General features: G+C 44.9%; 1 protein-coding gene across 12 annotated transcripts in view; it reads left to right on the forward strand.

Moving 5' to 3' along the window:
• DGKD (diacylglycerol kinase delta) overlaps window positions 1-27,942 on the forward strand; it is a 59,542-nt gene that overhangs the window by 24,930 nt on the left and 6,670 nt on the right. For 7 of the 12 annotated variants that reach the window (XR_010433190.1, XR_010433191.1, XR_010433192.1 and 4 more), the window contains 26 exons: window positions 5,510-5,614; window positions 6,393-6,525; window positions 7,033-7,139; window positions 7,673-7,798; window positions 8,815-8,917; window positions 9,432-9,594; window positions 11,611-11,719; window positions 12,465-12,604; window positions 13,333-13,417; window positions 13,976-14,070; window positions 14,170-14,269; window positions 14,423-14,696; window positions 16,413-16,568; window positions 17,303-17,431; window positions 18,373-18,469; window positions 18,747-18,857; window positions 19,579-19,675; window positions 20,386-20,493; window positions 21,105-21,218; window positions 21,626-21,760; window positions 23,984-24,135; window positions 24,900-25,011; window positions 25,178-25,270; window positions 25,642-25,761; window positions 26,085-26,202; window positions 27,412-27,542. Coding sequence is in view for 8 of the 12 variants with exons in the window: in XM_064666754.1 (XP_064522824.1) it covers window positions 5,510-5,614; window positions 6,393-6,525; window positions 7,033-7,139; window positions 7,673-7,798; window positions 8,815-8,917; window positions 9,432-9,594; window positions 11,611-11,719; window positions 12,465-12,604; window positions 13,333-13,417; window positions 13,976-14,070; window positions 14,170-14,269; window positions 14,423-14,696; window positions 16,413-16,568; window positions 17,303-17,431; window positions 18,373-18,469; window positions 18,747-18,857; window positions 19,579-19,675; window positions 20,386-20,493; window positions 21,105-21,218; window positions 21,626-21,760; window positions 23,984-24,135; window positions 24,900-25,011; window positions 25,178-25,270; window positions 25,642-25,761; window positions 26,085-26,202; window positions 27,412-27,542 (3,213 nt within the window). In the remaining 4 variants the exon portion in view is untranslated. The remainder of the gene's footprint in view (window positions 1-5,509; window positions 5,615-6,392; window positions 6,526-7,032; window positions 7,140-7,672; window positions 7,799-8,814; window positions 8,918-9,431; window positions 9,595-11,610; window positions 11,720-12,464; window positions 12,605-13,332; window positions 13,418-13,975; window positions 14,071-14,169; window positions 14,270-14,422; window positions 14,697-16,412; window positions 16,569-17,302; window positions 17,432-18,372; window positions 18,470-18,746; window positions 18,858-19,578; window positions 19,676-20,385; window positions 20,494-21,104; window positions 21,219-21,625; window positions 21,761-23,983; window positions 24,136-24,899; window positions 25,012-25,177; window positions 25,271-25,641; window positions 25,762-26,084; window positions 26,203-27,411; window positions 27,543-27,942) is intronic. The other 5 variants (XR_010433193.1, XM_064666755.1, XM_064666758.1 and 2 more) reach the window with 1 other exon arrangement.

Below are 27,942 nucleotides of genomic sequence, written 5' to 3' on the forward strand. Positions count from 1 at the left end.
GCCAGTGTGATCTTAACTTGCTTTGCCATCTTTTGTGGTCACCAAGCTCAGCAGATCTACTCTGATAACTCACAGTCCCAGGGCATGCTTGGCCAGACTGTCACTTTATTGCTGAGAAGTTTGTGGGCAGCCAGAAAATGCTGCAAGAGGAAGTGAGCAGGGGTGATAAAGTTGTCTTGTGTGGCAGCAAGACCAGAAAATGAAGTTTATGCTCCAACTGTTGTGTGGGGGAAGGTTGCTCAGTACAGCAAAACAGCAGAGGGTGAAGTAAAATTTGGTCTAATATAGGAGTTTTTTGGACTGCCTTTCTAATCCGATTATTCACAGCTGTTCATCGGGGAAGGACATCCAGGGACATCAGTCCATTTTTAGAACGTGAAATGGGGAATTTTCTTTGGTTGGCTCTGTTCTTTGCCAGCTGGCTGGATTTGAAATGTCTGTAAAGTGGTGTTAGTTTTGGACAGAGGAGTGTGGGTCAACATGAGAGGTGATGGGGGTTAACAGCTGGTAAGAGGGCATGTGCCATGTCAGGGAGAGACAGACAAGATAAAGCTGAATTTGAAGTGTCAGGGGAGCACTGGTATTTGCACAAGAGAGCCAATGAAGGCATGGCTGTTTTCAGATTCAGGGTTTTTTAGATTTAGAGTGAGCAAGCCTGAAAATGGAGAGTTTCTCTAATAGACTTGAGCTGATTCATCTGCAAGGGGGGCACATAACTGCCTGCAAAGGGGTGACCTGCTGGGGAGCTGATTGTCACCCTCATTTCTGCAAAAGATATTTCCAGGGTTTCATATTCAGCTTGTAATTAACCTGTGCCCTAATTTGAAATGTCTTTAAGCCTTCCTGCCATTCCCATCCATCCTCATGGCTTTCCAGGACTTATTAGAAGGATTCAAAGATTTTTTTTTCCCCATGACTGTGGAGCTGTTTTTCTGGTCAGGATTAGGCCTCAATCATGTCACCATGTGGTGAGCTCTGGGTATCCAGTTCCTCCTCAGGAGTGAAATCTAAAGAACCACACCCAAAAGTTCAGTAGCATTTAGGATCAAAAAAGTATGTTAGTTTTTAATATTCCCTTTTTAGGAAGAACACACACTTTTAATTTGCGTAATTGCTCATATCGAGATAAAATTCTGAGCTGTTTCAGGACAGGAACACTCAGAGTTCTGCCAATCCCCAAACAGATCAAAAATGTATGAGATCATAAATAAATCTGAAGACTTTTTATTGTGGGTTTTTTTTTTACTCCTAGCAAGGCAGCCTTCACCCTAACTCAAAAGCAATCAGATGGTTGTTTTCGTGCTCTCCGTTTATATGAGAACAAGAGGTCACTAGATGACATTACTGCTTTGTAAATTTAGAACAAATAAAAGGAAATGCTACTTCACCTAGTGCGTCGTCATCCTGTGGAATATACTGTTCCAGGATGTTAGTCAAGAGCTGTAGCCGGAACACAGAAAAATAGCTGCACCGTGCTGGTTTGTAGCCACGTTTGCCAACAGGGATAACCAAGCCTTATGTTCCGGAGCGCCGGCTCATCGCAGCTGCAGCTGGGAGCCAGCTCCCTGGCTGGGAAAGGACAGCTTTCCAGGGGCAAGGTTGCTTTTGAGATGACAAGAATTACTTTATAGTTTTGGGTGTGAGGTGTTAGATGGCTCCTGGCTATTGTCTGGACAGCGCAGTGTCCGTAACAGCCTCTGTCCCTCTGTCAGTGGCCTTCGGCAGGTGGGTGTCTGGAGCTGAAATTACTGCCTCAAGTAGAGGGAGGTAAAAGTGGTAGGAGGGGTGTATTCCTTTCCCTGGGAGTGAGAACCTCTTTCTGTTGCTCAGGACAGTGCAGTGGTTCTCCTGCTCTACGTCAGCCTGTGCAGGTGAGAGCCTGGCAGCTACTGCAGTGCAGGAAAGGCAGGAGTGTCCTGTGCTCCCAGGGTACCTGGGTTGGCTGTGCAGGGAAGGCAGGAGTGTCCTGTGCTCCCAGGGTACCTGGGTTGGCTGTGGAGGGAAGGCAGGAGTGTCCTGTGCTCCCAGGGTACCTGGGCTGGCTGTGGAGGGAAGGCAGGAGTGTCCTGTGCTCCCAGGGTACCTGGGTTGGCTGTGCAGGGAAGGCAGGAGTGTCCTGTGCTCCCAGGGTACCTGGGTTGGCTGTGCAGGGAAGGCAGGAGTGTCCTGTGCTCCCAAGGTACCTGGGCTGGCTGTGCAGGGAAGGCAGGAGTGTCCTGTGCTCCCAGGGTACCTGGGTTGGCTGTGCAGGGAAGGCAGGAGTGTCCTGTGCTCCCAAGGTACCTGGGCTGGCTGTGCAGGGAAGGCAGGAGTGTCCTGTGCTCCCAGGGTACCTGGGTTGGCTGTGCAGGGAAGGCAGGAGTGTCCTGTGCTCCCAAGGTACCTGGGCTGGCTGTGCAGGGAAGGCAGGAGTGTCCTGTGCTCCCAGGGTACCTGGGTTGGCTGGGCTGTGTGTGAGGTGTGTGAAGGGCTGTTGAACCACCCTGTGAAGGAAGTGTCCCTGTTAACATGTTTCTGGATTCCTAATTATCCCCATTAAAATGTTTGACTGTTACACCACTGCATGTTAATCAGGAAAACAGATCTGTATGGTTTCTTCATTTCCCCAAAGAATTGGTGCACTAGTTACCTTAAAATCTTATCAGTCCTTCACAGTGAAGCCTGGGTTGTCCCAATTTGTCCTTCTTAGGAGTGAGGTTTGAGATTTTATTCTTTTATTTCCCATCTCTGGTGATACCAATAAATTGCAATGCAAATGTTGCTTTAGAACTGACTAATGGGGAACACTCTTCCTAAATGTATCCTGCAGTTACATTTTATTTGCAGTTTTGTTACACAATAGACCCTTTATTTTAGTTCTGTGACTCTTCATCTGGATGATTCATGTATGAAAATCTTTTAATCTCATTACTTATCCTCTTGTCTTATGAACTTTGTTCTTTGAGCAGAGGATTGTCTAACACTGAATGTGGGTTTTTTTGAGATGATGCAGTAGGTGACTTAAGAAGGGATTAGTTGTTTTCTATACTGGATGGTCTCTCCAGTGATCCAGTAACTCAGTAGCCTCAGAAATTAATTCTTCTCAACAGTGTCTGCATTTCTGTATTTTATGCCAATATTTTAAATTTCATGTCTTCCAATGTGATTAAAAACTATGCTATAGTTCACATTTTCCTTTCTCCCCTTCCCCCCCCCCCCCCAAGGCAGAAAAATAGGAAAGGGGACAGCACTGACTAGGAGTTGTGGAGTTGTTTTTCCCCAGTGCTCAAGAGCCAGTGGCTTGATGAAAGAGGTGGTGGTTCCTTACCACACCTGGCTACTTTGAAAGCAGTGAGAGGTTCTTGGATGTTTCATCCTGGGGTGTTTGGACTTTACATATGGTACTGTTGTGCATGTGCAGTTATAGATGTTCCTGGCTTTGGTGCCAGAAAAAAGGCAGGCCCAGTGCTCTCTGAACAAATTAGTTGAACTTGGTTTTACTTCCAGAGAAAAAGCTACTTCCTCTTAACAGGACTCAGAGATGCCCCTTGTTCTTTTCTAACTTCATGCTGATTTTTGCATCAGTGTTTCATGCTCTGTAAAAACTTTCTGTAAGGTAACCATTCCTCCATAGCAGAGTTTTTGATGGAAATGCATTTAACTGCTCACTTCTCCGCCTACCCAAGTAAGAAGAAACATTCCTGTGATTACCTTCTTTGGGAATAAATTGGAATTGTTTAAATGAAAAGTGAGGGAAGAGAGAAGGAATTTTTCAAAGTTTTATTTTTGGAATAGCGTAAATATTTATTTCTGTTTGCTTACAGCTGATACAGATCAGGTCATTTTGTCCAAGATAGAATGATCCAAATGCCAGAACTGTGTTTCTAATATGAATGGCCAGTTGCTGCTTTGAAAAGGGATTTAGCCCCTTTCACTGTCCATTTAATGTGTCTGTAGCACCCTTTTCTAGGCATTGGTCACACCTCTGAGTCAGGTTGATGTTATTGGAGGTGAATGCTGCAGTCTATCAATGAAAAGAAATAGAGATTGAAAATTGAAGAGCTTAAAATAAAGCAGAAATTTCCAGGTATATCTCTTTTGTTGACATTACATCCACATTTCTTGGCAGATGCTCTGAGGCACTTCAGCATCAACTAAAAGTTTGATGTTCAACTTCAGAGGCTTTTATTTTTAATCTGTTTTATGAATGATAATGAGAGAAGTGAGAAACAGAATGGAAATAAATAGGAGTCACACATTGGGGTGATATGTGTGGGTGTTTGTGTTCATTAACAGAACTTTGGCTGCATGGTTGGGCCTCATCAAATTGGCCCAAACCAAGTTTATTTTAATCCATTCTTTCAGATGCTAGGGTACAATTTGCTGGAAAAGCAGATTATGTAGGCAAATTTTTTCATGTACAAAATGTAGAGGAGTGCAGGAAAGGAAAAAAGGAAATTTTTAGAGTTGACATAAAAGGGAGCCTTCTGATTTTTGCTGGTGGTGCTCAACCTTACACAGCCTTTCCTACATCCAGGTCTTGCAAACACTTCAGTCGTGGTCTAACTTAAGAAGTCAGTTTGATGGAAAGCAGTTGGAGGTGCCAGTGAGATACCTACAATGTGGGGAAGAAAGGCTTTGTGTTAGGGAGAATAAGTGTTGATTTCTCGTCAGGGCTGGAGCCCTGGGGACTGGGCAGCCCCGAGGACAGCAGCCATGGTCCTCTGAAGAGCTTTATTTCTCTCTGCTGCCGCCGTGTGACTGAAGGAGAGGGACTGGTGGCAGGGGACACAGGGACCTGCTGCCTTCCTGTGCAGAGGGGAGCGTGGCCCCCTGCATGCCCTCTGCTCTGTGTTAAAACACTGTTTGTTTAACACAGGGCAGCTAATGCTGGGAATTAACCCAGGACAGAAACACATTGAGGACAGGATTTTTAGAGGGAGGCAAACTCACCACAACCTCCAGCTGCTAGGGGAATATTTGCTGGAATATCTTTCAGGTAATAAACATAGAAGGAAACATGAGGGTTCAAAATACAGTGATTTCTCTTCTAGATTACTTATTTTGTTCTATTCCCCCCTCCTCCCTCCCTTCTTGTCATGACGAAACAGATTTTTAGTATGATATTACAAAGTATGTTATCTGATTGATTAATTGCTAGAAACTGATATATTATACTATTAACAAAATGTTTCAATGTTGTTGCCAATTTAAAACCACTTATGCAAGGTCTGCAATCCTGCTGCTCTATGCTTGATTTGTGCTAGGTGGTTATTTGGGTGTGAGAGATTTCTTTACTCAGTTCAGTATTGGGAATGACAGCTCAAATCTCTGTGGTTCTGTACATTTAGGAAGGAATTAGGGTATGTTATGGTGGAAGAGAAGCATGGCTGAAAGGTGCAAATAAGTTCTGTTGTGCAGCTCCCTGCCTCTGAAAATAGCTTCAGTAGCTGAACTAGTGACAAGGTGTCTCTTGCTGTCTCTCACTGATGTGCCCAGAATACACACTCCTCACTTTCTCTCTCTTCAGATTATCACTCCATGTCGGAAGCTTATCCTTTGTGCTGATAACAGAAAAGAGATGGAAGATTGGATTGCAGCACTGAAGACTGTACAAAACCGTGAACATTTTGAGGTAATAGGAAAATGTGTTCCATTGTACTCTGTGTCTCATCTGCTAATGCACAGCTTGTTTGAGATTGCAGTCAGCTTCCACTGAAGTCAATATAAGTCATTTCATTGACTACAGTGGGTGGTAATAGTGTTAGGCCTTCTGTAAAACTGATCCCAAATACACTGAAGGGATTCTCAAAAGAGTATTTGTGGCTTTGTATGTAACCTTGGTAACCTTGATAGCACTTTCCAGAGTAGGGGTAGGTTATGAAACACAGTTCCCCTCCCATTATCTTTTCACTCTTCAGTTATCCTCCCTGTCCTAATTCCCATCTCGCCTGTTTGGTATTGTGCCTGCTTCAGTGCATCTGCCTGCTTCCTGGGGCTGGAGTGAGGCCAGCACTGCCACCAAGAGAAGCTGTCTTCTGTTTTACCCACTCTGCTCTTGCCTCCCTTATGCTGGCACAAGCATCCCTCTGCTACGCAATAAGCCACGTTGGGGAACTGATCTTGCTGAAAACTTAATCCAGCAAAAAATGGGGATAAATTCTCCAGAAGATAAATTCTCCAGTTCATTTGTAGTGAGACAAGGATGGGAGGTGGGACAGGAGCAGGAAATCTCTTTGGATTTGAAGACCTTCTGGAGTTACTGCTAGTGTGTATAAACTGCACGTGGCCTACTCTTCCCTGGTAGAAAAGTGTTCTGTTTCTTCCTTTTCTGACTGCTTTGAGCAAGTCTTTGAGGAAAAAAGTCTTGTTGGTTCCCTTTAGACTCTGCTGTAACCCATTTGTGCTGTTAGTCTACCCAGTACAGCATGGACCATTTCTCAGGGATGCACAACTGGTACGCCTGCTCGCACGCCCGGCCCACCTACTGCAACGTGTGCCGGGAGGCGCTGTCCGGGGTCACCTCGCACGGGCTGTCCTGTGAGGGTAGGTCTGCTCCCTCTCCTGGTTCCCCAGAGACCCAAATGCTGCCTTCCCTTATTAAAGTCCTGCTCCTGCAGTGAGCTGATACGCACTTCTGAGGCAGCAGGCAGAGTATGCGTAAGAATACTCCTGTTCATTAAAAAAATTCTGTTTGTAAGAACGTCCTTGTTAAATGTGTGCATGCCAGGAGGTTGTTCTTTCTCAGCTCAGGCTTTGGAGACATATATGGCTGTGCACAGCTCATGCTTCCAGTGTGAATGAGGTGGCACCCACACTGTGCAAAAGGATGGAGGAGTGTATGACTATATAAATAAGCTTTGTACAAGCAACTGGCAAAAGTGACAAGGCAAGAATTTCTAGCTAGATCCTCATTCTCAGAACACTTAGAGCTGATTGTTTTGGCAGTGCTAACGAGGGTAAAGCGTGCCCATCCTTTCTTCAGGAGCTATTTACACACCTTCACATTAGACTTCTGAGGAAGGATTAATGTGTCCTTCTCTTCCTCCATAGTGTGCAAGTTTAAAGCTCACAAGCGCTGTGCTGTGCGGGCAACCAACAACTGCAAGTGGACAACTCTGGCCTCCATTGGGAAAGATATCATTGAGGATGAAGATGGGGTAGGTGTTAGCCTGGACTATTGCAGCCTTACTTTGATATAGAAGCACTGGCCCTGTAAAAAGCTCTTTAGTTTTTCTTTCACTACACAAACAGCAGATTCTGCCTTTATGTGGGAAGGGCCTCTAGGGCATGAGATTCTGTGTGAAAAGTTTGACCGGGGTAGCAAGGACTCCTTAATAGGAAGAAACTCCTGCTATGGACTGGGGAATTGAAGGTTAAATAATTGGAGACACAGGAAACTTGGTCTGAGTTTTGGCAAAACAAAAGTAAATGAGTGTTTGGAACAGCACCTTAGCATATGATGCAAGTCAGTGTTTCCTGGGTAGCCTGGGGTGAGTCACCTGGACTCTGTGCATGATGTAAAATGCCAAAATTGGTCCTCAGGTGTTTTCTAGAAACTGCCTCTCCTCTCCTTAAACAGTGCATATGAAGACTTGCTTCTTTGTCTGTCTCAGAGCCGCTGTGCCACCTGCCCCTTTAATTTGCCCTCTGATGAGTCCATATTGGTTCTGTCCCTCTGTGCCGTTTGCAGATCTCGATGCCACATCAGTGGCTGGAGGGGAACCTGCCCGTGAGTGCCAAATGCACCGTGTGTGATAAAACCTGTGGCAGTGTCCTGCGTCTGCAAGACTGGCGCTGCCTGTGGTGCAAAGCCATGGTGAGTTATCATTTCAGTAAGGGACAGTCTTTGCTCAGCTCTGGGCTGTGTTCTTTTAATGACATTTACTCAAAACGAAATCTCTAACTGTGCTGTCATGTCCTTCATTTGCCATGAAGGACTTTATTGTTCTGCAAGAGATAGAAATTTAGTTGTGCTGAAAAGTGTCACTATGATGCATAAAAGTAACCTGAAATAAGTACCTGGCTTCTCTGCAAGCTCATTTTATTTTGAGAGTGAGCTTTCATAGAAGAATCTAATTACACTAGATATGAATCAATGCTTCAGGGATGGAATATGTTGGATTTTAAGGAGGCGTTGTTTGTTATTTCTACAAGTTGGAAAGGTACAACAAACTGTAAAGAATGCTCAGCTATTTTAATAATAGCAGTTTCCCTTCCACTGCAGTAGATTTCTCTCGCCTGACCACTGCAGTGGTGCAGATCTTGCTGTGTTTCCAGTTGTCTGTAATACTAGTCAGAGAAGTATCACAAAATAAGTGTTTAGAATGGGGGCTCAAATCCCAAGCAAACCCTCTGTCTTGCAGCCCTGGTGTACCAGAAATTACTGGAGTGCCCTGCTCTACTTTGTATTTCCTTTCTTGGGGGGCTTCATTAATCTCTTCTTCTCTTACCTCTTATGTCCCTCATGGTTTCCTGCTTTGTTTTTTGCTTTCTTGTTTTCTTGACTTCCCAGCTTTTTCTTTTGTTTCTACTCTGTATCTCAGAATGTGTTACCTGGTCCTTTCAGCACTCAAAGTGCTGGTCTCACAAATTCAAATGGCAAACTACATACTAATGAAAGGAGTTTGTAGTTTCTATTAATTGATATATCAGTAGAAGACTGATTAGATCATTCTTAAAATAACTTTTATCAATAAATTTATCAATTGATATTTCCTGGTCATTTCACCCCCACCACCTTTCTTTGGTCTTACAGCCTCTTGTTGGGTGGCTTTAGGAGTTACACCACAGTGCCTGAGAGGGTCTGAATTACTTTTTTGGTGGTGTTTCCAGGTACACACAGCATGTAAAGAGTTGCTGCCAAACAAGTGCCCTCTTGGGCTGTGCAAAGTGTCTGTCATTCCTCCTACTGCTCTGAACAGCATTGATTCAGATGGTAAGTACTGCGAGTAAGTAGCTCTTGTTTCTCTTCCTCTCAGTCACAGTCCCTTCAGCTGACACTGTTAATGCCAGGCTCTGTCAGCTGAAAATTCTGCTTTTGGTGTTGCTGAAATTCCCAACTGGAAGCCATTGCTGAGTGAGCTGTTTGCTTTGCTTTTGCACTCAGTTTATCACCCTGTAGTGTCGGTGTTTGCTGAGCTGCAGCTGGTGAAGTTTATTGAGAATAACTATATTGCAGAAGCAGTTTGGGAAGGTTGGGGAAGCTGAAAATTTTGGCATACTGCTAGGAGATAAGTGTGATACTTGGCAATATGAGGTGTGGTTCATGCTGGATTCAGGGCTGTGCACGTTTGGCATTTGCCCAGTGAGTGCCATAAGCACAAGGCAAGTATTAGCTGCTTCATAGCTGGGCTGGGCTGTGGGGTGTTGTTTTTTTTCTCTTTCCATCTCCATGGACAGCTTCACATTTCTTGGCTTTTCCTCCCTCTCCCTTCCCTTTTCCCCAACAGGTTTCTGGAAAGCTACTTGTCCCCCTTCTTGCACAAGTCCTTTGTTGGTCTTTGTCAACTCAAAGAGTGGAGACAACCAAGGTGTAAAATTTCTACGAAGATTCAAACAGCTGCTGAATCCAGCCCAGGTCTTTGACCTCATGAATGGAGGACCTCACCTGGGGTAGGCAGATATTCTGTAGAAACACACATTCCTTGTAAATACCAGAGAAGTACAAGGGATTTCTTTGGTTAAGCTCATCCTCAAATATAACAAGGAACCTATTCCTCAGAGAAAACTGACCACTTGCAAAATTTGGAGGGGTTTTCCTCCCTCTGTGTTTAGTGTTATTGATTAGCTAAAACCAAAAATGTTGTTGAAAAAGGTTATTATTTCCATTCATGAGTAACAGCAGGACAGCTTGAGGCCTTTTGGGGGAATTCCAGAAACACTCCCCTGGAAGAAGACCAAGCATAGAAAGCTTGAATGCAGAAGAAAACTTGTCTGCAAACAGATTGTAACAGGCATCCTGATTACTGCTAAGGAGAATTAACTTCAGTTAACTCAAGTGAACAGACAGATATCATGGATAGAAAATTAATATTGTCAAAATGAGATTTATTGAGAAATAACTTACCTGGGAAGTATGTGAAACTTCCATCCCTTAAAGATTTTATGGTGATATTGGGAAAAGATCTCTTATGAGTGCATTTGGTAAAGCTGGTTCTACCCTGGGATCTTGGTGACATTTCAGACTTTTTAACTAGAATATCTGTAGATTAAAAAAAAAAAAAAAGAGAGTGCTGTGGAATAAATTTCTTTAATGTATTTCTGCAACTCTCATTTAAAAAAAAGGTTTGGTCTTTAGTTTGCCCACTTCCAAATGTTTATCTGTTGCATCAGATTTGAGTAACTTTTGTTGCAAATTGATACTCCTTATAATAAGAGCCAACACAAGGTAAATTTCCCTCATCCATTTCTGACTGTGACTCCAAGTCTTTGACTAGATCTGTAGATGCAGGGAACTAAATCTAGGAGTGTCTACTCCTGGATGAGTGACCATTGGGTTCTGCTCTCCTGAGAACTCCTGTGTTCTTTGCCATAGCACATTGCAAAATGCTGGCATTTAAAACTGCAGTGTGCTGTCCAGGGGATGTGTTTGGCTGAAAACTAAGAAGACTTGTAAAATTAAGTATTTTTCTTCTTCCCTTCCCCAGTTGGACTGACTGGAGAGAGGAATTTTGCTTTTAAGCAGGAGAGAATGGAAGAGAGGGAATCAGTTATTTTCTCAAGCTGTGGTGCACACCTTCTAAAAAAGCTGCTTTCCTATGCTCTCTCAAAAGGGAAGTGATAGTGTAGGGTAAAGGCTGCTTCTTGATAATTTAAATATTTTCAGCTGGTGCCAGTTAGACTGTACCATAAGATGTTGTCGTTTCTGGTAGGCATTTTTTGTGTGTCAACAATGCCTGATAAAATAAGGATTTCCATGTACTCTGTCAAATCCTGTTTAGGTAATAATAATAAAAAGCATACATGTAAAACCAAAGTAAAAGCAGGCAGTAGGTCCTGAAGATGTTCAGTAAGAAGCACAGTTTCAAACAGCTTAAGGAGAGGTTTTTAATTATTATGGAAAGGGTGAATAGAGCAACTCACAGTGCTGAGCTGTTTGCCTGCCTGCAGGACAGACCAGGTGCCAGAGTGTTGGTTTGTGTTGCTTTTCCAGAAGGAGGACTAAAGCTTGTGAGGCTTTACATTCTCTTGCAGTTGTCTCCTTGCTGAGTGACTGCATGAAGTTCCCTGTCTTGAAGCTTTACTTTGATTGTGTGGCCTCAGAGCAGTCCAACAGTGACAAGTAAGTGGTGTGAGGCTGCAAAAAGGAGTTAATTCAATGGATAATCAGCTATCACATGCTTGTTTCCTCTTCTGTACAGACAAAAGTGCCCTGCTTTAGTAGCAGAGCATGTCTGGGAGATATTTCTGTAGTGAATAGCCATTGTAAGTTGCTTGGCTGTATTTATAATTCTTTAATTATAACCATTTTAATTCATCTGTAGTGTGACAGTGACCTGTACTCATTGTGAAATCAGAGCCTACAGTAAGCAAAGCTGCCACGTTCATTACCTGGTTTGGAATTGTTTATCATTTCTTTCTGTAACAGCTTATTGGTTTTCCCTCTTGCTTTTTTTCTTTCCTCTGTAGTTTACGCTTATTCCAGAAATTTGACACTTTCCGGATCCTGGTTTGTGGTGGGGATGGAAGTGTTGGCTGGGTTCTCTCTGAGATTGATAGCCTCAACCTTCACAAACAGGTACCTGCCCAGGAGCTTGGTGGGGTGAAGGAATGAAGTAACAACAGCATGGGCTGAAGAGACTTTCCTTGGTCATGCAGCTGTAGTTTGCCCCAGGACTGAAGCTGCTGGAAGCTCACCCACAGCAGGGCTCTTCACGAGTTTTCTGCCAGAAGCAGGAATGGATTAATTCATTATTCCTGACTCCAGTGCTCCTCCACAAGATGAAGCTTTTGGAGTACTCCTGTTCCCTTGCCAGCAGAGACCTGCTCTGAAAGGGCTGCAGTTAGAAAATTTGGGAGTTCCACGTGGCCTGTGCTCCTCATCCCTTTAATTCCTCATCCCTTTAATTCTCGTGGTGTAATTTTGGAGTCTTGGCATAGGCAGAAACTTCATTGGAGTAGGTGTTTAATTTTAGTTTCCATTTTGTCTGGGAGCTGTGTCTGCTAATTTTACAGAAACACAACAGCACCACCTGATGGTTACATACAAACCTCTGTAGGAGGGGTTACTTCAGCGATGTGCTCCTTCAGGTAGTAGCTGTAAAATGCTTCCCTCTCAATTAACAACTAAAAGCAGAGGAAATTTTTCTACATTTGCATGCTCTCCTGGCTGTTTTCCCCATCCAGTTACTTTCTCCCCACCCTGGGATTAGTTGTTTCTCAGTGACTGGTGTATTAAGGAATCAGTAATGTTACTTGTGGCTGTTCCCGGCTTGTGTTTTCCCATTTGAATATCACTTTTGGTTTCCTTTTCTCTAATGCAGTGCCAGCTGGGAGTGCTGCCCTTGGGAACAGGGAATGACCTTGCCCGTGTGTTAGGCTGGGGGTCTGCTTGTGATGATGACACCCAGCTCCCACAGATCCTGGAGAAGCTGGAGAGGGCCAGTACCAAAATGCTGGACAGGTGAGTAACCGTCACTAACATTCTCTGCTGTGCAAGAGTTGTGTGAAAATATCCTTCCAGGGGAGAACGGAGCTGTCTTGATTCTGCCAAGCTGCTGGGCCTCTTACTAATGCCAGATAACATTTTTTTTTGATAATCCCCTGTCACCCTCTAGCAACAAAAGGTGGTCTGGCTTTCCATGTCACTGCTGCAGAACAGTAACAAGTGAAATTGTCTGATGTCCTGTGTCCTCTCTTCTGTTCCAGAGTTCTCATCAGTTGAATTTTTCACCCTTAAAGTCATGACTTATTTTTTTAAGCTATGTTTTTTTCTTGGTAAACTGGAAGCAATTTATCTTGAGTTTGGCTTAGAAATGAAAGCTGAATGCAGAAGTGACTGTCTTCCTCTAGTATTGATACCTCCTATATTTTCGTACATTTAAAAATGCTTCTTGTTTTTTGAGTTGCATTTTGGCATCTCTTATGTTGAATTGAGTAATACCCATAGAATTTCTGTGAAGAGAGAAGTACAGGGAAGTTCCCTGTGCTGTAGAATATTTGTTCATCTTGTCATCCTTCCCTCTTCCCTAGTTCAGCCCCTCTGCATTTCCATTCCAACTCTGTGGCTTCCGTGTATCGGTCATGGCCCCCCATAGTGCAGTTTGTTCTGCCTTGAGGTTCTAACCTGTTATGTCCTTTGGATAAAGGATGAAATCATCTGCATTGTAGTGACAAGTGTGTTTTTCACAGGTGGAGCATCATGGTGTATGAAACCAAACTCCCTCGCCAGGCCTCTACTTCCACAGTCACTGAGGATTTCAGTGAGGACTCAGAGGTACCTCCCAGGATGCAGAGAGCAGGGGACTGGAGCACCAGCCTTGGAGCAGATGGGAGACAGTGGTTGAGCTCCAGTGGAGCAGACCTGAGCCATGGCTTGGGTGCAGCCAGAGCTGCAAAGATCAGGAGCTTTAAGGCAATGAAATATTATTGAGAAGGATGGAGGTTGGGTTACCAGAGTCAACAAGCAGAACGAGGGATGAGGAGAAGATCCTGGGAACAGAACAGAAAGGAAATAATTGACTTTTATTTGCTGTCATGACAAAAAGTTGTTGAAATAGTGACAAGCTGCATAGCAGTCATAAAAAAAGTACTTTTAGATCTGCAGTTGATCAGAGACTCTAAGAACTGCACTGCTGATCGTTTCTAGGTTCAGAAGTAGTTTTTTCCTCAGATTCAGGTCTTCAGTGAGTAACTGAGCCCTGGACTGTGGAACTTTTCCAGGGCAAAAAGAACCTGTAGAGTGATTGGTACTCTCTGGGGAGCCAGGGTTGCACAGCATTTGTTGTAATGTTGGGAAGCAGCACCCCAATGACTTGTTTCTGACTGTCAACAGGTGCAGAAGATTCTCTGCTATGAAGACTCAGTGGCTGCTCATTTGTCCAAAATTTTGACTTCTGACCAACACTCAGTGGTCATCTCCTCAGCCAAGTGAGTATTTAGAGGACAACTTCTTTAAGTGAAATCTGCAGTGTGAAAATCCTGTGACAATCTTGGCATGACTTCGTTTTCACTCCCTCCTTTGTCCAGGGTGCTTTGTGAGACAGTGAAGGATTTTGTGGCTCGAGTAGGGAAAGCCTATGAGAAGGCAACAGAAAGCTCAGAGGAATCAGAGGTCATGGCCAGGAAGGTAAAATTTGAAAATTGTTTGGCTTTCTACTTCTAAAATGTAAAACTGCTCTGTTTGCAGAGAACTAGGACAGCAGCAGTTCAGCAGGCACTAAAAAAATGAGCTACCCAGGCTACTGTTAGTTCTACTCAGATGTTTTTCTTCTCCTTGTAGTGCTGTGTCCTGAAGGAGAAGCTGGACTCGTTGCTGAAGACACTGAATGATGAATCTCAAGCATCTTCATCTCTGCCAAACCCTCCTCCCACCATTGCAGAGGAGACCGAGGACGGGGATGGGTCGGGCAGTGCCTGTGACTCCTCGAGCGAGCGCTCGGTGGGCTCGTCCTGCACGGCGCGGCCCCAGATATTCCGGCCCCGGGAGCAGCTCATGCTGAGGGCCAACAGCCTGAAAAAGGCCATTCGCCAGATCATAGAGCACGCAGAGAAAGGTGACTGTCAGGAGTCCTGCTTGGCACTTCTGCAGCCTCTTGAGAAGAATACATTGTCTTTGTTCCAGGGCAGTAGGGTTCTTTATTGACAGCAGCTCTCCTGAGCTAGAGAAGCCACTCAGTTATTTAGTTTCAGTGCCATCTCTGCCAAACCCACCTGTTGGACACATTGTTTGGTAAATGAGCCCGAAGATCAAGGTGTCTTCTCTCCCATTGGGCTGGTTTAGGAAGTTCCTGCCCTCCCACACTCTGTTAATTTGCATTTCCTGTCTGTCCCCACCCATACCACAACTGTGTCAGTGCAGCTGTTTGTATGGCCTTGCTGTAAAACAGATCTGAAAATACTTGGGGAAAAAAGCATTTTAAGTGTTTTAACTTGGATTGTTTCAGAAATCTCTTTATAGCAGAGCTGAGCAAAACATTGCCGTGGCACAACTGCAAGAGCAGGCAGGAACTTCTTGAACAAGCTTTGTCCCTGGGAAAGCACCTTTGGTACAAATCAGTTCTGTTCTGTTATTAACTTCTTAGGCAGGTGACCTTCTTCTCCATATCTTAACTCTTATCTCTGTCCAGGCACACCCCCCATAGCTCAAGGTTCTATTTTCTTTGAAAGGCATCAGTTTTCCAGATGTTAGTCATAAACAAGGGTTTAACTGAGACCAAAGGAAATACTTTACAGCTTGTCACTGGAGGTAAAAGCATTGAAGTTGCAGATGTGACATCAGGGCACACCCAAATGTGCACTACTAACAACTGTGTAGTAAGTTACAAAGCGTTGCAGTGTTGCCTGGATTTCCAGCACTGCAGCACTGTATACAACCTATCCTGAAGGTGAAGTAGGATGGGATGAGGGAAGTGGAGCAAACAGCCTGCTTCTGGTGAAATAGAGGCCTTGACCTCACTGCTGCCCCACTTTGCTGCTGCTTACCTTAGGCCAGTTTGGTGTTTGTGGAGTTCTTTTGGAGCCCAAGCAATTTGCTTAATCCAGCCTGAAGTGTTTCTGTTTCTGGTGGGCTGGTGGGTTGGATTGCCTTGTGGGTAATTTTGAGGAACTCCAAAGTCAGCACAAGGGAGGGGAAGAGACTGCAAGAAGGGGAGCTCGTCCCCCTGTGGAGGTGAGGAGCTGGTAGAGTAGCTGTGGTCAGTTTAGAGCTGTGCTCTGGCAGGGGCTGCTGGGGAGGAAAAGGCCTGTTGATTACATGCAAAGGAAGTTTTGATTTCTTTAGGCAACATACTAGTGTTTATATCATGTCAGCTCTCCAGCAAACTCCAGTTACATTTCAGATGTGTTTGTTCAACTTTTCCAAACTGTTTTTCTTCTTCCAAAGTATGTAATCTGATTCTTCCCTTTGTTTGAATTGGTTTTTACCAACTGCTATTTTCTTCCTCTTCCATTATATGTGTCTAAGTGCCCTTTTCAAGTGGCTGATGTTATTGCACCACTACAGATTAAACAAACAGAAAATTCATTAATCACTTCATGTCTGTCTGGTTAGAATTCCTGGCAACATCTAAATGCAAATAAATGGAAGCCCATCACCTGTAACACAGTTTACATCTCAAGATGTCTGAGTACCTGAGCTTTTTGTTATTCCTGTTCTTTCCTTTAAGGAATTGGGACATGTAGAGTCCCATCCTGTTTTTATTTACATCAGTGGGAGGTATTCCTTGCTGGAAGAGCTGTGAGAAACTCACCTACTTTCTCTCTCCATACAGCTGTAGATGAGCAAAATGCCCAGACCCAGGAGCAAGAGGGTTTCCTGCTTAGTCTGTCATCCTCTGAGGAGGGCAAGGAGCTGAGGAACGAGGATAAAATGTCCCTGCAGTCATCACACAGCAGCAGCTGTGGAGTGTCCAAGGGGAGGAGGAAAGGTACTGCTCTGGAGCCACCACCAGGCAGGTCTTGCCTGTGCATTCCAGTTGTGTTAGTTGTAAAAAGGGAAGGTGGTGTTACATGTATTACCTGGTGTGTTGTGTTTTTCTCTAATTTTTGCATGATTGCTCTTCAGGCCCTGCATGTTTCTGTGCATTATACACCCCACTTTTTGCTACCTCTCTGATGGCTGGTCTGTGCTTGTAGCATATGGAGCCTAGGAGTGATGAACTTTCTTGCACCTTAACCAGTAATCTGGGTTCTCTTGGCTTTCAGTGCTTGGACAAGGACGGTCTTGAGCATTTTTCATGTCATGTACCTGGCGACATTTCCCTGCCATCCTTTGCAGATGACAGAGAACAGCAGCCAGTTTGCTTTAATCACTGTGTTATTTGAGTAATTTGTTAGAGATCCCTAAGCACTGCAGATATATTTGAAACTTCCCTGAGTGTTGATTGGGAACCAAATACTCTGTCTTACGCTGCTGGCACCAGCTTTTTTTCATCTCCACATTTTTCATGTGGCATTTTGGTGCTTCTAGTCTGTGAGGTTTTCTGGCAGCACATATATAATGTCTCTGTCTCTTAATGACTGGTTCTGTCAACTCTTTGTTTTCTGGTGGCTCAAGTGTTTTGCTGTTGAGTGAGTCCTGACCCAGTCTTGCTGCTTGGACTGTGCTGCCCTGAATCACAGCATTGTTTGTCAACAGCCATGTTTGTGTTGTGTTTTACAGCCTCCAAGTCTCCTTGCGAAAGACTAATAAACAAAGGAAGTTTGTCGCTGGGCAGCTCTGCATCTCTTCCTCCCCAGACAGGAAACCGGGACAACTTGCCAATGCTGAACACAAAAATCCTCTACCCAAGTAAGTGTGACACCCACCTCTTCCCACTGAGGCAGCCAGCTGGAGCATGGGTGACAGCAGCACAGGCTGCAGTCCCCACAAGAAAACATGGAATTGTCCTGCCAGATGCTCTTTTGTGCAGGAGAGAAATCCCCTTATGGATGACTTCAAGAGGAGGCTTGGAGTGAGCTGCAATAATTTCCAGTTTGTAGCTAAGGCCTAGACACAGATTATCATTAACACTGTGAAGTGGCAGAATTTAGGTGCCAATTGCAAGGAGATGCTGATCTCAAAGTAACCTAGAGAAGGGGGATATGAGAAAGGTTTCTGAAGAGTGGCAGCCATAGGTTGGGAGTCCCTTCATGTGACGACTGAAGTCACTGGAAGTGCACAGACCCAGCAGAATTCCCACTTCCCACATCTTGAGCAGCAACTTCTCCCCATCACTGTGGCAGTGTCCTTCCACCTCTTCCTCCAAATTACTTGTACAAATTGCCTCTTCTAGAGGCAGGTAATTTCCTTTCTCTCTGACAAACCTACTGTTTGTGGGTCACCAGTTGATAATTTAAGAAGCAGGAGACAGTAGTTTCTTGAGCAACTTGGATAATAACTTTACTCTTACTCCACTAACTGGAGGAGGGACATTGCGTGTCTCACCCTGGAACAAAAAGGCTACTGCAGAGAACACACTCCTATTGCCCTTTTCCATGTTCCTGTACAACTGTGCTGCTGGCCTTAGGCAATACACTGTCAGGCAGAAACCCTGCAAGCAGCCCCAGAAATCCTTCTGCTTGTCAAAAGAGCTAAGCCTCCGGAGTGGAAGAAAGCACTAATGCTATTTGCTTTCTCCACGAATGACAGGGCAGAATACATTAACTCTTGTTACCTTGTCTTGGAGATTGAATTACCTGTTTTCTGCTTATGATTAGCTGCACTCTCCTCCATGGTCAATTTTCCTACAGATATCCGTGCTGGCATGTCTGGTTCTTTGCCTGGGAGCTCTGTCATCAGCCGGCTGCTGATTCACGCTGATCCCTTTAACTCTGAGCCTGAAAATCTGTGAGTATGTGCAGGAGTTTGAAGAGAGGGAGTGGGCATTTCCAAACAGAACTCAGAAGTGGATTAGTTTCCAGAGCAGAGTAACAGGCTGCAGCAGCCCAGACTTCCATGACTGGGTGCCAGGGAATGGCAGCTTATGGAGTTAGACACGCAGTTACACATTGGACACAGTTGGGCTGGATGGTCTTTTCCACCCTAAGTGACTCTGGGATTCTATGTGAGATACACATCAAATGGTACCCAGAGTTACAAATGGAAGTTTTGTTCTGATTGACAGTGAATGTTACACAGAGAAGTGTGTCATGAATAACTACTTTGGAATTGGACTGGATGCAAAGATTTCTTTGGACTTCAACAACAAACGTGATGAGCACCCAGAGAAATGCAGGTGGGTTTGGCTTTGACCTTTGGATTGATGCTAGAAGTGACTGAAACCACTTCATTCTTCTGTGTGGTTTGGAAGCTGGTTGTGTACACATGTGCTGAATAGGTGTGTTGTGTAAATAATCTCCTTTGAGGCTTGAAATCATGACAGAGGAGATAAATTACTGATTTATTACTGATTTATTATGCTATAAGGTCTTTAAGTAGTTATGTTGGTGTAAATTGAGTGCATTTGTTCTTTTTATGTCATCTCAAAGGTTTTTCTCCTGGGCTATTTAGCCACAAGAGGAGCACAAATGCCACAAAGGCTGGTTTTGGCCTTGATCCTGTCTTAATACAAACTTCGGGTTTGGCCTTTTGAATACCTGGGCAACTGCAGGATGCTTTGTGTAGCCTGGGATTGGTACATTTGCTGTACTTGAGCTAATACAGCCAAACACTGTTGATGTTGTGATGTATGAGATGGACAAGTTCTGTGCCAGGGGAGTCTGTGTGTGTTCCTGGTAGTTACTCAGTCATCCTCAATTCCTACCTGACACGTATTTAAAGGGAAGTAGTTCCCTAATACATATGGTGACCACTCAGAGTGCTTGACCCTTTTGGAAGCAGAGCACCTTTGTGTTTTAGGACATAGCAGGTGTCATTTCAATGTGAGGTTTTTCTTCCTTCTTGGTGAAAGGGTAAATGTGTGTGCTGACCTGTTCTCTTTTGATTTGCCCCCTTAGAAGTCGTACAAAGAACATGATGTGGTACGGAGTATTGGGGACCAAGGAGCTGCTGCACAGAACATATAAAAACCTGGAGCAGAAAGTCTTGCTGGAGGTGAGGAATTAGCATGCCCTTCTGCTCCTAAAACTGGGATGCCTAATTGCATCTCCTTCAGGCACTGTGACTTTGGCATGGTGGTTCTACTTAGTGACATTTGCCTGCCTGATACAACTAAAAGTGGCTTTTCCTGGTTCTGGAGGATAACTTGTATTGTCAGACCTTAAGGGAAGTATCATCTGGCTGGAAAGTGTTTGCTGTTCCCAACTCAGTGTTCAGCATGGATTGTTATGGTACATGTGGTATCTAATGTGAACACATCATTTTAGATAGTAGGTGCAGTGGAAAGCTCTTGATTTGACTGTGCTGTAATGTGCATCTGACTGGGTAAAATTACTATTGTATAGGCCATACAAAACATAAACAGGTAACTTGCAGGAGGAGACCCTCATCACATAGGTGTTTCATGAGTTTTATTCCCCTTTCTGGAGGAATAAACCACGAGGTTTTGCCAAGCCTCTCAGGTGTTCTGTTAGAGGAAAAGAAGCAACAGTATCTCTCTAAAATCCATGTCTGCCAAAAGAGGTGTGGCTCTTGAGACTTCAGTGGATAGTTCTACTCTGCTAGGTCAAAAATAAACAGGAAGAAACCTGAATTAATGTGTTACTAAGCTGTGTTGGCTGTTTTCTGTTCTTAGAGCATGTGGTCTGGCAGGAGGGGCTCTCTCCTGCTGGGCTGAGAGCAGTGTTGCCTTCTTTTCTGTGCAGTGTGATGGGAGGCCAATCCCTCTGCCCAGTCTCCAGGGGATTGCTGTGCTCAACATCCCCAGCTACGCAGGGGGCACCAACTTCTGGGGGGGAACCAAGGAAGATGATGTGAGTATTCTCTAAGGCAATCCAGGAAATGTTTCTACTTACTGTTGCTTTTGAAGTCAGAGCCCCTGAGAAGAGTACTTGCAAGAAGAGGTCAAGGGGCCTGTCTGCTTGTACTTTTCTTTGGGAAGTGGGTAAAATACTGAAATTCAGTCTTCAGCAGCTTTGTAGCCAGGCAGTCTGTAATGATTCAGTAGAAACATCACCAGACTATTTGGAGCTGCAGGAAGTGTTTTAGGTTGACCTTGTCACCATAGACTGGTGGAGAAGTAAAGCCCCTTGAAGGCAAAGGCAGGTAGATTTACTCAGAAACATTGTATTTATTGTATTTATTGAAGGAGTGTCTACTCCGTGAAGAATAATTATTGCCTTGTGTCCTACAGCCTGTGTGTCTGCATTATACTTTAGCCATTGGATGCACAGTGGAACTATCAAGCCTCCTTTTTCTCCCTGCTGGTTCACTGCAGATTGTCAGCTTCAAGCCTTGTTAATTTTATACAGATTAAAGAGCACATTTGAAAGCCGACCCCCAGATCTGCACCAGCAAGGGGTTAAAGGAAACCTCTTCAACAGAGCTGTATGTCATCTGAATTCTCTCTCCCCGTATCTGGCAGACATTTACAGCCCCTTCCTTTGATGACAAGATTTTGGAGGTGGTGGCCGTGTTTGGCAGCATGCAGATGGCAGTGTCACGTGTGATCAACCTGCAGCACCACCGCATTGCACAGGTATCACCCGCTTCCCTGAGCTCTTCGTGCCTGCCCCCTCTCCAGCTGGTGACTTCGGAGCCAGCTTCAGTCAGTAAAGCCCTCTTTTGTGCTCTCTCTGGTCCATGGAAAGAGCATCCACCAGGGCTGGAAATGAGAATATTCAGGGGCGATTTGAGCATGGAATTGTTTGCTAGCGTTCACTGTGGTAGGAGTTAGACCAACAACTCAAATACAGGTTCATCCAAAGACACAGCAAGTGCTCCCTGCTGCTCAAGGGCAAGGTGTGCCCTGCTGCCCAGACACAGATGCCTCAAGTAGCACCAAAGCTACAGCACCTGGGGAAGGGCTTTGCAAAGACAGAGAATGGCTCATGCTTTTGAAAAACCAACATTTTAGAGCTTTTCTGATGCAGTCACTTCTTGCAGTGTCGGACGGTGAAGATAGCAATCCTTGGAGAAGAGGGAGTTCCCGTGCAAGTGGATGGAGAGGCCTGGATCCAACCTCCAGGTTACATTTGGATTGTTCACAAGAACAGGGCACAGACCCTCACCCGAGACAGGGTAAGAGCAGTCTTGCATACACTCTTGCAGCACACATGTGTTTTTGTGTCTCATATTTCTGGAGAATGTGGCAACAGCCACATGTGAATGCTATCTTTGTGAATGCAAGAAGCATATTTTGTTACACACCATAAAACTTTTGGGAAAGAATATGATCAGACTTGCATTCACCACTTGGGAATTGGCATAAATAAGGTTGTTTATGCAAGCTTATTTTACTTCCTTTTCTAGGTGCCTGGTGACAGTGTTTCTTAACACACTTGCATGCTGTTTTTCCCACAGGGTGCCTGCCTCACCAACTGCCACGGATTGTCTAGATTCAGATGGTTAATATCTTAATTTCTCATTACTGCTCAGTATGTGGCTTATACCTCATTGACCATGTAAAGCAGCATCTTATGCCTTGTTCAGAAGTGTTTGTCAGTCTCATAATTTTCAAATATATCTGATGAGTACTAGCAGATAAGGAAGCCTCCTTGCTCTTTTACTGCTTATTTACTGACTGAGGGTAAGCCAAAGGAGAGGATAAAGGCTTTGCTGTGGCACAAACAGGCTTTATGATTCCTCCTAATTCTGTGACTGTCCACACATAAACAGTTAAGTTGAGAGCAGCTCTTGATACTTTGCACCACAGTGCCCCTTTACCCAGTTTCCAGAGCAAATCAAGGTCCTCTGCAAAAGACTCCTCTGCTGAATTACAAGAAAAGAGAGAAGAGCAAAGAGAAAAAGTGAAAGCAGCCTGATACAGGCAGGAAGTTATAAACATGGTAGTATGAAGAGAAAGCAAAGGTGGGCATACAAAGCAGCTGTGGGTAATGATCACAGAACTGTGGAATGGTTTGGGTTGGGAGGGACCTTAAAGGTCATCTAGTGCAACCCCCCTGCAATGAGCAGGGACACCTTCCCCTAGACCAGGCTGCCTAAAGCCCTGTCCAACCTGACCATGAATGTTGCCAGAGATGAGGCAGCCACCACCTCTCTGGGCAACCTCTGCCAGCATTTCATAACCTTCATCATATGAAATTTCTTTCTTATATCTAGTCTGAAGAGAGAGAGCAAGGGGGAACACGATTCCTGCTGAAATGGTAAAGGGAGGGGAAAAAAGGAGAGGCAGCTTATATGTGGGTATGGTGGGGAAGGTGGAGTGAAACACAAGAGGTAGAGAGGACACAGCAGTCCCTTGTGAGTGTGCTGTGTGTTGGGCCACCAGAAACCATGGCTATGGTTGTGCCATCCCATTCCTCACTGCCTGCAGACCTGATTTTGCAGGCATGGAATTGCTACTGAGGAATAGGTTCCAGTTTTGCAGAGCAACATGCAACTTTGTCGTGGCCATGGGCTTATCCTTGTTTTTCCTGCTGTCCTTTTGATGATCATGGCACACCCCTTCCTTCACAGAGCAAACCTGTCCTATTCAGTTGATGAACTGGGGTCCTCTCTTCATGCATGTGACCCTGTACCTTTGGTAACATTTTTCAAATGTGATTTTGGATATATAGTTTCCTAAACTGAAGATGGAAAAAAATTCCCTTATGTGGCCTCACCTGGACCAGTGAAGAGTCATCAGCAGGACTGAGATCAGGTAGAGCTGACAGAGCTGACTGAGCCTGACAAAGTCCTGGAGGAGGGGCAGTAGGGGAAGGGATTACTTTACCACAGGGCTCCACAGTTTTCATTCTCACTGTATTCAGTTTTGATCCTTCTGCACTGGATCTGTTTTGGTTCTTCCCACACCACTAGCTGCTGCCAGGAATATCAGTAAGGGTGCAAACAGGAGAGGTCCTAGCTCTGAGTTCAGTTGCTTGATCCACCAGTTCCTAGGGAAACACCATTTACTTCCAGATATAGAGGAGCCTTGAACATTTTTAATTTCAAGCTCTGAGGTGTCACAGTAATAGTGAAGTGTAGAGGTGATAGAGCTACTCAAAGAAAAGGCTGCCACCAGTAGGAAATGGATGGATTTTTACTAGTCTGGCCCTTGGAACTGGCCTACCAATTTTGACTAAAGCTATGCTTAAACAAAAATTAAAGCAAAGCAAGCATGTGGCATGGAAAACTTCAGTCCCCCCAGCTAGTTAGCAAAGTTCTAGGCATCTCAGCAGCTGGGTCCTGCAATGAAAAGTGTCTGGACCAGATCTACATGTTTTACAGGTGTAGGCACAATCATTGGGTTTTTACAGGAGCTTCACAAGGTACCTGATAGTTTGCTTGTTGTGTTTTTAGGCATTTGAGAGCACCCTCAAGTCCTGGGAGGACAAACAGAAGTGTGAGTTGTCCCGACCCTCCTCTTTCTCTCTGCAACCAGAGATCATGTCTGAAGAGGAATCCACTCAGATCAACCAGTTTGGTCAAGCTGCAGGTGCTCTGATCCACAGGTGCGACTCAACCTGCTTTTGGTGATGGAGCCCTCCTTTGGGGCCTGGAGTCATACTTCCTGTTCCTGGAGATGTTCCTGTTCACTCTTACCCTCTACAGTGCTGATCCGTGTCACTGGGAGCAGCCTCATTCATTATGCACTGTCCCATCTGCACGAGGTTTGAAGTTGAATAAACTTTCTTAGGCCATTATGAACAAAAAATATTACTGTTGTGAGCAAACATGGATACTTTAATCTGAAAGAACCCGTTATCTTTGAATATAAATTACTTTTTATCAGAAAAGAAACAAAAGCCTCTCTGGGAGCTCAGATGACAACCTGGGTTCTTGTAACCCTGATGCCCAGCAGAGATTTTTTGGAAGAAGTCACTGTGTGCTCATCTGTTCATCCTTTAGTCAGACATTCTGCACCTTGGTCTGAGCTTCTGAGAGAAAATTCCCAGAATCATCAGAGAAGTGTTAATTAAGTTGCCCTAAGTGCAGCTGCCTTTCACTTCACCGTGGCCATACTAAAATGTCTGGGTTGTATTTCACACTGATCCCAATTTGTTTGCAGAATTGAACATGCACCTGGAGTTGTGCCCGTGAGGTCTGCCTGTGTGTGCTCACTGTGGGGGAGAACTGCCCTGCTTTGCCAGGGGCTGTGCCCCTCCTGTGCCCCAGCCCTGCCCCTGTCGCTCGGATGGGTGTTAGGAGGAGATCCCCAGTCAGAAGAGATCTCCTGCTTTGAGCATGTGCTGATGCAATCTAATTCTCTCTTTAGCATTCGGGAAATAGCCCAGTCCTATCAGGACATGGAACAGGAGCTTGCCCATGCTGTCAATGCCAGCTCCAAGTCCATGGACAAAGTCTACGCTAAATCCAAGTCTACAGAGGTACGTCACTCACTTGGCATCTCCCATTTTGTCCTCGCTCCACAGCTCTTGGTTTTCCTTTCTGATTGACCAAAAGTAGGCCCTGCTTGTGTAAGACTTCTTCCTTTTGACTGCTCAGACTTCTGCACTATCAGGCTTAACTTGTGCATGAATTGCTTCCCTGCAGGGTCTGAACTGCAGCCTCGTGGTAGAGTTGGTGAATAATGTCAAAGCCCTGCACAATGAGACAGAGCTGCTGCTGGCAGGCAAGATGGCTCTGGTAAGGAACACAAAGCAGGAGGAAAGCAGCCTCTCACTTCCTCCCCTCTCCTCCTGTTACCTTGGCATAACATTTTGCTGGTCTTGGGCTTCCTTGTCTTTGTAACTCTACAGTCAGTTTAAATGTTATCATCCAGGAATTAGGATGATTTTGCTACATGGGCATGATGAGCAGTCAAGGTAGACTCTGTGGAGTTTGGAGCTCAGAACAGATGAGAATCATTGGCTTGGTAAGGTCTGGACAGAGTGCTTGCTGTGCACTTCCTTTTATGAGGAGGAACTGCTTTGTTAGCTAGGGATTTTGAGACAAGGGCCTGACTGTGTGTTCCACCATGTGGTTTTAACTCTGCTCTGTTTCCATTTCTGATCTAGCAATTAGATCCTCCCCAGAAGGAGCAGCTCCAGGCAGCCCTGGCAGACATGGACCTCCAGCTGAGGAAATTGGCCGACATCCCTTGGCTGTGGCAGCTTATGGAGCCCTGTGATGAGGAGGTGAGGAGAACCAGGGCTATTTTTTTCCCTAGCTGTTCTCTTTTTCCCTAGTTGGCTGTGACTGTATGACTGATGTGAGAAAACGTCATTAAGAAGGAAACTCAGCTCCCCAGGGCTAAAGAAAGTAATTTCCTGCTAAGATCCCTTGGCTGACATGGGATCAACTTTCTCTGCTTCCTTTCCTTTCTTGATCAGAATGAGTTTAGAATTTTTTTTCCCTCTCTTACAAGGTCGTGGAGCTGAGCTTGACAGTGGTTGTTGCTCTTGGTTCATTCCAATCAATTTATAACTGAGAGCCTGATTTTCCCTTTCTGTTCTTGCAGAACCAGATGCTGGATTATTCTAAACGCAGCCGCAGTGGCAAATTCCGCCTGGTGACCAAGTTTAAAAAGGAGAAGAACAACAAAAATAAGGAGACTCATAGTAGCATGGGACTGCCGGGTACCCAGTCTGCTCATTCACTGTGTCTCTTTGTCACACTACCTCTTCTTTGTCTGTCTCCTCACACATTCCTCCTCTTTCACCTGCATCTGCCTTTTCTTGGAGGTCTACTCAGTCGTCTTCATGTGGCAGAGTAGCTTGTTGCTCCTTTTGAGTCATGATCCCCCAGTACCACGCAAACATTCCTGAGCAGGAACAGGAGGTACCCTCTGAAGAATTCTCTCTACATATTTCCAGGGATATTTCAGGGGATGTTTAGGGAAGTAAATTTGAGGATTTTGGCATTTTAAGTATCAAAATGACTGTGGGGCCCAAGTCCGCATAACTCCAGTCTCTTCACTGCTAATTCTCTGTGATATGGTAAATGTTGTTTTCTCATTGATTCACCTTCAGGCTTTAATCAAGTTTCATGTCTAGTTGGTTGGGCATCAGCATCACCACAGGTGCACCCTGACCTTTAATCCTACTGGTAACTAGATAAAAACTGGCCATGAATCAACAAGTTGCCATTCAAGATACTTTCTCTCCAAATTGGGTTAGTTGATTTTTGGTTTGTGCTCTCCTTATGAAGGCTTTCTTCTAAAATTCAGAAGTACTGTCTTCTTCTGTGGGCTCCTGGGTCCTGTCCTCTGCCATGGAGTTGTGGGTACAGTCTCCTTCTGTCTGACAGGCTGGTGTTCATTCGTTGCCTCCCAGAACTTGGAAACTTTATTATTCTCTTATTTAGAGGCTGTGCAAGAAGGTGGAAGTCTAAACCTCTAAACTCCTCCTCTTTTCCTCAGACAAGGGGGAGTTTGCCATTTTGTTTACTGAGCACAAGTGATTGTACATAATAGCAAAGTAATCTGTGCTGTGATTCTTTATCATGTATTTTATGAACCTGTTGTTTTGTACACAGAAGAGTATCAGTGAATTGACTCTTCTAAAGCATGGGGGTAAACTTTAAAAAACATATCCAGTCCCATCAAAACAAACATGCACTTCCTCCTGGCTGTACCACAGCAAGCCTCTACTTAAGGAACACCTCTTACCTTTCTCTGTCCTACCTCTTTTGTTTGAGATCATAGGTCATGCTGCCCTCCCCTTGGTTTGAGGCTGTGGTCCTGGCTGCCCTCCTCCTCTGGCACTCAGTGCTGTGGTGTCCTCATCTCTCACTGTCTCCTGGGATTCTGGGTACTCAATGCACTCCTGCTTTTCCATCTCTGACAGTTCACCTCTGGGGAACGGAGGAGGTTGCGGCCTGGCTTGAGCATCTCAGTCTTTGTGAGTATAAGGATATCTTCATCCGCCATGACGTCCGGGGCTCTGAGCTCCTGCACCTCGAGCGGAGGGACCTCAAGGTACTTTCATGGTTGGCTCATGAGAAACAGCCAGCTGCATCTGCATGACTCCTGTGCTGAATGTGCTTGGAAGTGGTCTGCCTGCTGTTCATTCCAGTGCCCTGGCAAGACGAACAGGGTCATTGCAGTCTCGTTTTATTTTCTCACTGGTTTAGGTCACCTGGTTTTCAATAGTGGGGAGGTAGAAGAGGTAGTTGAGGGACCAGCTGTCCAGTTCTGCCACAGTCTTCTAGAGATGTGATACAGTCCAGCATACAGATTTCAGATAGTGTTCTTGAGAGTCTCTGATTTTAATGATGGAACTTTTCAACTTCTCCGCTACTGTCCCATCTGTGCAGAACGTGCTGTGATTGGCAGAATTTGGTTCTTACTGCGCAGTGACTGGGCAAATAGGTCATCA

This window comes from Pseudopipra pipra, chromosome 10 (assembly GCF_036250125.1).
Source record: "Pseudopipra pipra isolate bDixPip1 chromosome 10, bDixPip1.hap1, whole genome shotgun sequence".
Classification (NCBI taxonomy): domain Eukaryota; kingdom Metazoa; phylum Chordata; class Aves; order Passeriformes; family Pipridae; genus Pseudopipra; species Pseudopipra pipra.